The sequence below is a fragment of the Vigna radiata genome, chromosome 1 (genome assembly GCF_000741045.1).
Source record: "Vigna radiata var. radiata cultivar VC1973A chromosome 1, Vradiata_ver6, whole genome shotgun sequence".
In the NCBI taxonomy this organism is placed as follows: Eukaryota; Viridiplantae; Streptophyta; class Magnoliopsida; order Fabales; family Fabaceae; genus Vigna; species Vigna radiata.
This window is the reverse complement of record NC_028351.1, coordinates 33,755,100-33,765,516: the sequence shown is the minus strand read 5'-3', so window position 1 is coordinate 33,765,516 and position 10,417 is coordinate 33,755,100. Positions and strand designations below refer to the sequence as shown.

Genomic DNA, 10,417 nt, shown 5'->3' with positions numbered 1-10,417 from the left:
ACAATCTTTTTTTTGCAACCCCTTTGAGACACCCCTGTCAAAGTCACAAGAACAACACGTTCTTCTTCCTGGTAACACGCACAGGGAAACCACAATCACTGATTGTAAACAAAGTTTTGATTAGGAAAGAAAACACCTTAATGTGCAATAGATTGATTAGCCAATAAATGTCCAATGCTATCCTTCAGTAATCCTTCAAAATCTGCAAATCTTTGGTATCTTGATTTTTGGAGAACTCAGCACACCTACAATCTCTTTTCTTGACTCACTGATATCAGATATGAAATTTCAAAATGATCAAAAATTGTTAATGTAGAGTGCTACGTGTCATTATATAAATTTTCTCATGTTTGACGCTTTTTAATCGATTACGAAAATAATGTAATCGGTTACACTTCTAATAAAGTTACACCATAATTACATTAAAACAAATTTAATTGATTAAGCAATTAATGCAATCGGTTGCACATAAAATGTAAATCAAAACATTTGTAAATGTGATAGTTATGACAGTTAAGACTTATCCTCAAAACAGTTTTCAATGTGTATAGGATTTAACCAATTAAGTAAACAGTGTAACCGGTTAAGTATCACACTCAGACAATTTTGAAAACATTTTATTCTCAAAACTCATCATAACACATTGCAAATAGGTGTTTAACAAAGGCACGAGTTTTAATCGATTATACATATATTATAATTGGTTAAAACTTGTAGTTTGCCATAATTTAAGCATTAGCTATCTGATGAACTTAATTGATTACGTAACCACTGTAATTGATTACTTCATACATATATTCATTATGCAATTGGTTTTAACATATGAAAATATGAGTATGCATACTATAAATAAAACACATTTATGACCATAGTAAGTATGCAAACTAAACAGTTTAATACATGTTTGAAACATTAAAGAAACATTTCTATTGTTGTCATGGAAACATATATGTGTTATCATCATCAAAAACAATATATGTGTTGTCATCATAAAAAACAAAAACACATAAGGAATTGGGTTTAACATTCACATTGCTCCTCCTATCAACAATCTCCCCCTTTTTTTTATGATGCATAACCATGATGCATACAACACAACCATGATGCACAACCAGAATTAGTTTGGCTAATTTCATTTCACCAATTCTTATAATATCTATAATTTCTCTCCCTTAGGGCATTAGCAATAAAGATAGTAAGAATAAAAAATAGAGAAGCATACAAAGATACATCAATATGTATTTGTATAAATTAATATCAGAAATTGATGCTCCCCCTATCAATTTGCAGTAGCTCTAATAAAAAATATTTCAAATACAAAGTTCAGCATCGGAGCAACTGATATTGACTTAATAGATTATGAACTGCAAAATCAGTTTCAAGCATGTATCATATTTAATAACAGGTATCAAAGTAAAAAAAAAAAAAAACTTGAAGCCAATGAATTTTTGTGTTAACATTCAGAATACATAAAATGATTTACAACAAATATGAAACAATGAGTATTAGAATTCATGAACTCATATATCATTAAAATGAATGTTTCAGAATGTATGAAAAGAAACTCAAACCATAATCTTCGAGTATTAATCGATTTCACTGCTTTTGTAGTCAATTAAATTTTGCGGAGCACTGATAATCCATTTTAGATCAGTGGTTAAATTCATGTAAGCATATCATGTTCAGTAATAAACTTGCAAATAACATTCTTCTCAACTTTGTTGAGTGTTAGTACAGTGATAATGGTTAAACAATACAATCATCATTTGAGTATGAGTATGCAAAGAATATGTATGATAGTTAATTAGCAATCTTGCACTCATACAGCAAATATAGTTCATTCAGATTTATTCAAACAATTATCAAATTAGAAACAGAATGTAATCCAAAATATATCCATTTCATTCATAATCTCAAAATGACGAAACACAGTTTAAGCATAGACGACTTAATAGCCAATTTTTATATTCACTTAAAAAAAACAACAAAAGAAAAATACAACACAGAAAAACATCAAAACAAACACAACTAAAACTCTAAACTCCTATTCTGAGTTCCAGGGTAAGCATGCTTAACCATGGAGTTCTTATGGATTAGGCTACCGAAAACCAAATGCATTTGTTGATGAGTAGCCAAATCAATTCCTTTAAGCTATCCTTCAACTGTATAGTCCCATTCCTATATGGTCTCTAGAACCCTCTTATTTCGGTGTATGTTCGATTCGTCCATGTGTCCCTTCTACTGGAAGCCTGCCAAGAGCTGCACTCTGTGCCTCTCTTATGCGACCACTCCCCGCCCTTGTCAGTGCCCGAATATTCAAATGTCACATCCCTAAACCTCTGAACATTCCTCTTGTTCAAAACTTATTATCACATTCCCTCTCGTTCCCTCTCATCTCTAATTTTTCGTCACTCCTCCCTCCGAACACTCCGAGAACACTCCTCCGTACCCGTGCTTTCACCAGCTCCATTGCACCACTTCTGTTTTTTGAGTTTTTGCATTTCCAAAACCCTAATCACGAATTCACATTGAAATCACATCGGGGTGGTGAAGAGGTCAATGTTTGGTGGCAGAGAGGAGGACGCGTTGGCGGCGCGGCTTGGCATGGTGACACCATCGCTGATGAACCCTGCAACGTCATTGGTGATATCCAGGGAGGTATCAACAGCGGTGAGGGAGGAGAGGGGACCCGCACAGCCGCAGTGGAGTCATTAGGAGACATGGGAGTTCATGCGATACGGGCAGAGCTAGAGAGGGACTTCACTGCGGCCAAGTGGAACAAGACGCTCAGGGAAGTGGTGAGTTCGAAGATGAGGGAGAGAGGGTTCAGGAGGAGCCCCGAACAGTGCAAATGCAAGTGGAAGAACCTCATTAATTGCTATATGGTCTTTATCCCTCTTTCTATTTCTTTTTAATTTAGCGTCTGTTGCCAATTTCGTTTGTTTGTTTGTGGCGTTTTATTCTTGTAACAGATATATACACGATTTTTACCATTCTTATTTACAACATTCAAGTTATTGCAAATCAATAAGTACATGTTCATGATTTTGTTTCATTATTATATATATGATGAGAGACCAGAGAGCCAATTCAGCTAGATATATTATGATTCTTCTGTCGCTATATGCTAGCATTTTAGATATTACCTTTTCTGTTTCAATTTTCTTGTAAGATTCATTATGACCAATTATATAAAGACTGAGTCCAGTTGTAATCTGTCCTGGTGTATNATTTATAATCTGTTGTGTTGAGCATGGATGCTGAAACAAAAGAGGGCAGTGTACTTGGGCATTGTGGAAAGAATCAAATGATTTTATGTGGTCCTAACCCATCATTGATTTCTTATTGATAACATTACAGCCTCTTTATCTGAAGCATTGGACTGAGGGAATTAAAGGGGACAAGACATCAGAAGATGACGAAATTAGCAAGCTCTTTTTTAATGTTTTGAGTATACATCTACCCAAGGTAATTGTTTGGCATGTGCATCAACTTATGGTAATCATGATGGTTGATGAAAACTCACCTAGATATTTGTCTTGTTTACACTATTATGAAGTACAACTACAGGGATTCTCACACTTGTTAAATACCTCACTTAGTATGAAGCATTTGATGTTTTAATTAAACATCTCAATACACTGCCCATCACTACAACAATAATGAACAAGAACATTAATTGCAAACATACAAGTCCCTAAAGTTTTTTTTTTTAATTCATTACCGGTCTGATGTATGTTAGGAACTCGATCATAATGGAAAAGTGGCTTGTGCATGCTTTGCACACTAATATTTTTATAATTCTTGAATATATTTTCCCCATCTTTTCTTCATTGGCTAAGTAAAACTGGATGTTCTTATTGGGGGACATTTCTGCTATGGATCCCCCATACCGACCCTCTCCCTCTACTTATAAGAATTAGTAATATACATTTTTCAAAATACATTGGAAATCTTGTAGTTCTTCATGAACACTAAAGCAGAAATGTCATCTTGGTTTCACTGTTGTTGATTGGTTACATGGATCTTTTAAGGCTTCTAATGATGGATTATAAAGCACCTAACTTTATATTAGTAGTTTGGCTATCAATTTGCTTTATATTCTGAAATATATTATGTACTTTTTGATGTCATTTTTTCATCTGTAATTTTGTATGACATTTTGCAGGGTGAGAATCGGTTGGCAACATTCAAGAAACAACTTGAAGAAGATAAAAAAATCGTGACTTGACGTAGTAATTTAAGTATACTACAGAAGGTAATTCTCTGGTTTCCGAAGCATTTATCGTTACCCTATTGATGATTGATCATTTGTGATCCATATATATGGTATCAAATCGAGATTCAGACCATGGAATTGCAAAACTATTTTTTTAATCAAGAATCACAGTTTAATGATTCAAAGACTTATTCAAACATTATCCAATTTGTTCTGATTCTTCTTGTGACTGGTAAATATTTCAGGCTCGATATTTCTTCCAGCAGTTGATTGCATTGCAGGAGTTAGTTACTACCACGACATGGTATATGAAATGCATATTAATCTGAGAATGGATTGCTTTGTTTTCAGTGTGTGTTAGTAGCAATATGTTAGTATACAACATTGAATGCTTAAACACAGAATTGATTAAATGCAGTGTTAGATACTAATTTCTGCTTCTAATGATGTTTAATTTTGTAGTCAAATCTACTTCATTCGAGGACTCATTCAATGGTAGGAACTCCAGCCTATATTGCACCATAGATCATTTCTGGGAAAGATTATGATGGAAAGGTAATAAGAGCTTCTAACATTAGATCATGAAAAAGAATAAAAGATTCATGTTCAGTCGTCACTTGTTTAATTAAATTACAACGTGAAGTATGTAACACTTAAAATGCATCGTTTCTGTTCAGTTTTTGGCTAATGTGTTTGTTTTCTACTTGTTCAGTTGAGAGATGTATGGTCCTGTGGAGTAATTCTTTATACAATGGTTGTAGGAACATTTCCATTTGAGGACAAAAGTGATGGTCAAAATCTCAGAAAAATGGTTCAGGTAATTTCCTTTATTTCTTTAGTTTAATTCCCATTTATTATTGTAAAAATTTTATGTTAAGAATTTAAGTACGAATTTAAATTACATGTTTCACTGAGAAAATGAATCATCATATAAAAATTCATAAAATTATGTCGTTGTTTTATCTTGTTAGATTTAAGTATTTTTCTTTAATGATTTATCTCGAAAGATCCATCACTTTCTATACAGTTTGTGATTGAAAACTGGTGTAAAATTTTTAATATCTTTACATTGATATTTTATAATGATCTTTGCTGATAGATTCATCGTGTTTTATGTTCATAGTCTTTATGATTTTCTATGTATACTTTTACGCAGAGAGTTTCGACTGTTTAATACGAGTTCCCCGACAATGTTTTAAGCAAAGACAGCAAAAATCTGATATCTCGTATTTTTGTGGCAAATCCATCAAAGGTATGTATATGAACATGCACATAGTCATACATTTGTAAAGAAAAGAACACTGTTGCATGATATACTGTAGTACTAAGTATATGTTGTAACTCTACTTTGTAATGTTATAGAGAATCACCATGAAGGAAATCAAGTCACATCCATGGTTTTTGAAGAACTTGCCTGAGGAGTTAACAAAAGGGGCTCACTATGTCCACCACAATGAAGAAAATACAACATGTTGTGTTTAGAGTATTAAAAACATTGTAGAAATTTGGCTAGAATTCAATAGTATTTGTACATTAATGTAATATTTCTATTTAATACATAGTTTCATGTATAAATGATGTATTAAATTATTAGACTATTTAATGTTTCAAATGAACTCTATTTTGTTAGTATCATTAAATTTGTTTATTTGAAGTTATATTGATTATAAATTGATTGGATGAGATGATAATACAGGAATATTATTATAATTTAATTGGATGTAAAATGTAATAATTATTTTTAAAGAAAAAACATATATTATGACATACTAAACAATGTACGATAAGTTGATCACATATTATAACGTACAAAAATATATACGTAATAATAGATCACTTATTATAACACAAAAAATTCTACGTCATAATACCTTCCACCCTATTATAACGGACAGATGAAAATTTGTCATAATAAACCGCGCAAATTATGAAAAACTTTAGAAACTACGTTATAATATGTTCAACATATTATAATGTAAATTTCTACTACGTTATAAAATGCGCAAACTTACTATATCGCCCAAAACTATGTCCCCAGTAACTACGTTATAAAAAGTCATTTTTGTACGTTATAAAATGTCATTTTTCCACTAGTGTATATTTCCTTCTTGATTGTCCACTTGTTAAGATCAGAATTACGCATATGATACATGTAATCATCAACCTTAAGACCAGTAAAGGATAACCAAACATCACCTGTTCTCCCTCTCCCGACCTTTATTTATTTCATTTTTACCGATCCAAAATCTTTGCATGGTCAAGGGAAACGTTGGCTTTGGTCATTATAGTGGAGAAAATCATTTTTACCAATCATTCTTCTTCAAAATTGTTACAGTTGAAAAAATTGGTGTTGTATAGTGCTGAAAGTGCTTGAGCGTGAAAACGGAAGAACAAAAATGGGTTACACAGTGGTGGCAGCAGCTGCAGCATGAAAAGGTAAGAAAAGAGACAATGAACGGTGCTGGCAGTGGTTGTAGAGAAGAAGGATGGAGGCGGCCTGAACGAAGCGGCGACCTTGCTGAACAGAGATGGAGGCAGTCTTGATTTGTACTTGCAACGGAGTGGAAGAGAAGAAAATGATGGAGTGAAAGATGGAGAACTAGGAAAAGGAGCAACTTCCTCACGCAAATGATGAAGAAATAAGAGAAAGAGAGATATATAACGCACCTTACTCACGGACAGAGAGAAAAAATGGGTGGGAAAATTCCCGCTCACTTTATTGGTAATTAAAATAATGGGCGGGATTTTTTATTGGTAATTAAAATAATGGGCGGGATTTTTTATTGGTAATTAAAATAATGGGCAGGATAATTTCCGCCTATTTTACCGACAGATTTTTTTCTTCAGTAAATGATAGGTGCATTATTGACGGATTTATCAACGGATTTTTTTTTTGATAAATACAAATTACATTACCGACGAATTTATCGACAAATTTATTCTTCAATAAATGTAAAGTGCATTGCCGATGGATTTATTAACAGATTTTCTGTCGATAATGATTTTGTAGTTAAAATTCGTCAATAAAATTTTTCGGTAATAAAGAAATGAATTTCATCGATAAAATCCGACAATAAATCAAATTTAACAACAAAAGTATTTCCGTCAATAAATATCAAATTTTTTTGTAATGATTCAATATTTGTTTTATGTGTAAAATATTTCATGTGTGTTTCTCCTTTTCTTTATTTGTGTGGCGCTGATTTATAATCCACGCCTGAAAATTTCGTGCAATTAATAGCATTAAGTATGTTTTTATTGAGTAAATATTTGGTGAATTTTCTTAAATTTTTAATACATTTTTTATCTTATCATATCATCAATTATACATTTATCAAATAACATTGGTCACGTAAGAGTTTAACATTTCTTAATGAGGAATACTACAACAAATGAACATTCCATTAACATCATTTTAAAATAAAATTGAACAACATTTAATATTTTTACTACATTATCAAATATCAAAAAGAGTAATTTAATAATTCTTATTCCAAAAACTATATCCAAAATTATATGCACTCAATCAATTTTATTTTTATCATATTTAAAAGCTGATAAAGTTATCTAGAAATTTGTACGCTTGACTTCAAAATTTATTTCAGCATCTAAATTTGTTTAGTGTAATGTTTGAAAAAAAATTACAAACAACATAACAATCTTAATAAAACTTAACAGATCATTAAAATATAAGAAAATCTAATATGTTTAGTGTTGTCATATAGTGTTCATATATATAATTTAATTTTTTTATCATCCCAAATTGTTTCTCTTAGGAATTATAAAATATGAAAAAAAAATCATATTTATTATCTCTAGTTAAAACACATAAATAACGAAGTAAAAACTCAAAATAAATTCTCTTACTTTACAAGTTATTAATAATAAAATTATAACAAAATTTCAAAAGGAATTATTTAAAATAAAATAAAATAAATATTGTTCACAAATCTTACTAAATTTATTCACCACTACAAATTAAGGTGACTTTCCATTACCCTCCTAAAGAAGTGCCCCACTATAAAACTTTATAGAATTACTCCTCCAAAATTTCCAATCTACTCTCAAGAAAATGATGAATGAAGCACAAACCACGACATCCAAATGCTTAAGTCACTATATATCTCAATTACAGAAGCAAAAGAGAAATCATTACTTTTTTTTTTCTTTTTTAACATTTTCTTGGTGTAAAATTTATATCCCAAAGTTATATGAATTTTGAACTATGTTCTAGATATGATTTTTTTAGGTAAATAAAACATAAAATCTTAATAAAAGCGAATTACACAACACTCATTGGATCTCATGGCAACAAACAAAACGCAGCTAAGGTAAAAAGAAAGTGAAGCAAGAAAGGTTTGCAGAAAAGAAGATGATTTTACGTTACTGAGAAGAGGGAAAAACAAAACATAACAAAAAGAAAAAAAAATCAAAAGTCGTTATGCAGAGCTCGTCCACAAGGCAAGCTCGGAGAAGCCGACTGAGGAAGAAGCTCGGCCAAACGAGGAGCTAAGCCTAAAAGAAAAGCTACAACACGATCACAGCTAGGAGAAAACCCGGCAGACACTGTGACAACATAACCAAGACAGGAGGACAACTTGGCAGCTACTGTAACACCACGGCAAGGCTGGACAACCCGGCAGACACTGTGGCAACACGATCACGGCAGAAGGTCAACTCGGAAGACACTGTGACAACGCGGCCACGACAGGAGGGCAACTCTGCAGCTACTGTGACAACAACACAACAACACTAAGAGCAACTCGGCATGATTGGAGAAAGAGCATATCAAACATTAAAAAATAACAAAACACTAATATTAATTTTTTGTTTTTCAATTGATAGTAAGCTTCAGTTTCATATGATTTGTATTATTATGTTTATGCTATTTTATGCGAAGACTATTTTATCTAGATAGTATGATGTAAGTAAATAAAAGAAAAAGTTGAGTAATCCCATTGTAGATGTGGAAATATTGATATGAAGTCGAATGACCCCTAATATCAAATTCCAGGAAAAAACAAAAAGACTTTGTATAAAAGTGGAAGCATCATCTCGTCAAACAATACTTGTGGAAATTTTATAGTGGAATGATACCTTATACCACTTTTTCTCTTCACAAAGGAAAAGCACTTCGAAATTTTGGTAATCTCATCGTTACAGTAAACGACCAAAGTTAATGTTTCATGCATTTTGCATAAATAATGTTTTATGCATCTTCTTTTCAATTCATAAGCAGCACCCATTATCCACTTCATTCTTAATCATAATTAATTATCATATAAAAATTTTCGTAGCCCAGTATTTATTATCATATAAAAATTTCTCAGAGATATTTTCATATTATACCATATTTGTTGGAGAGCAAACAAAGTCCCACATTGAGTGAAAGAAGGACTAGTCAAGGGTTTATATACACGTAGATATCTCCAATGGTAAGAGGCCTTTTGGAGTGGTGCCAAAAGCAAAACCGTGAGGGCTTGGCCCAAAGCGAACAATGTCTTACCATGTGTGGAGAGTTCTATGTGTGTGTCAAAAACCTCCCCATGTCTAGAAGAATATATCAAGTATACATTGTTGTTCATCTTGTTTATTGAAAACATCTGAGAAGACTAAAACCTCTTTAACATTTAAACGTAACACATAATAAGTTCAAATGAAAAGTCATCTAAAAACTATTTTAAAAGCGTTACAGTAATGCATAAACTTGAATGAAAAATCATTTGAAAACTATTTCCAAAACATGCATAAATTCGGATGAAAAACCTTTGAGAATTATTTCAAAAGAATTAAAAACAATTTATAAGCTTGGATGAAAAGTCATCCAAAAACTATTTCAAATGAATTAAAAGCAACGTATAAGCTAATAAGATGAAAAATCATCTTAGAACTATTTAAAAAAACGTCAAAAGAAACATTAGCATGGAAATTCGTCTAAGAACTACTTTAAAAGTGTTTTACCATGACAAATAACTCCAAATGGAAACATATTTGAGGATTACTTCGGATGGTCACTCATCCACAAGTTATGTATTAGGTAATTGATTGTTAAAAAAGGATGTGTACTATTTTTTCTTAGTTTGCATTTTATCTCTTAATTTTGATTTTTTTTTTTTTTGAATAAAGTTTTACTCGTTCGTTTATTAACACTGTCCTTTACACCTTATTTTTGTCTTCCGAACCGAGGAACTTATGCAT

General features: G+C 31.7%; 1 protein-coding gene and 1 long non-coding RNA gene across 2 annotated transcripts; both read left to right on the top strand.

Annotated features, from left to right (window-relative positions):
* The first annotated feature begins 1,925 nt into the window (after positions 1-1,925).
* On the top strand, positions 1,926-3,641 carry LOC111240508. Its single transcript, XM_022779020.1, has 2 exons — positions 1,926-2,885; positions 3,361-3,641. Exons 1-2 carry the CDS (start codon positions 2,280-2,282, stop codon positions 3,622-3,624), a joined length of 870 nt encoding a protein of 289 aa, XP_022634741.1. The 5' UTR covers positions 1,926-2,279; the 3' UTR covers positions 3,625-3,641.
* A 526-nt stretch (positions 3,642-4,167) lies between these two features.
* On the top strand, positions 4,168-5,678 carry LOC106762151. The gene is made up of 6 exons (XR_002667337.1): positions 4,168-4,258; positions 4,465-4,523; positions 4,682-4,774; positions 4,932-5,036; positions 5,376-5,471; positions 5,582-5,678. It is a non-coding gene; the product is annotated as an uncharacterized LOC106762151 (long non-coding RNA).
* Positions 5,679-10,417: the final 4,739 nt, after the last annotated feature.

Coding starts and splice junctions, on each gene's coding strand:
- LOC111240508 (XM_022779020.1), top strand. CDS start 2,280: ATGCGACCACTCCCCGCCCTTGTCAGTGCCCGAATATTCAAATGTCAC. Junction 2,886..3,360: donor ACCTCATTAATTGCTATATG/GTCTTTATCCCT, acceptor ATAACATTACAG/CCTCTTTATCTGAAGCATTG.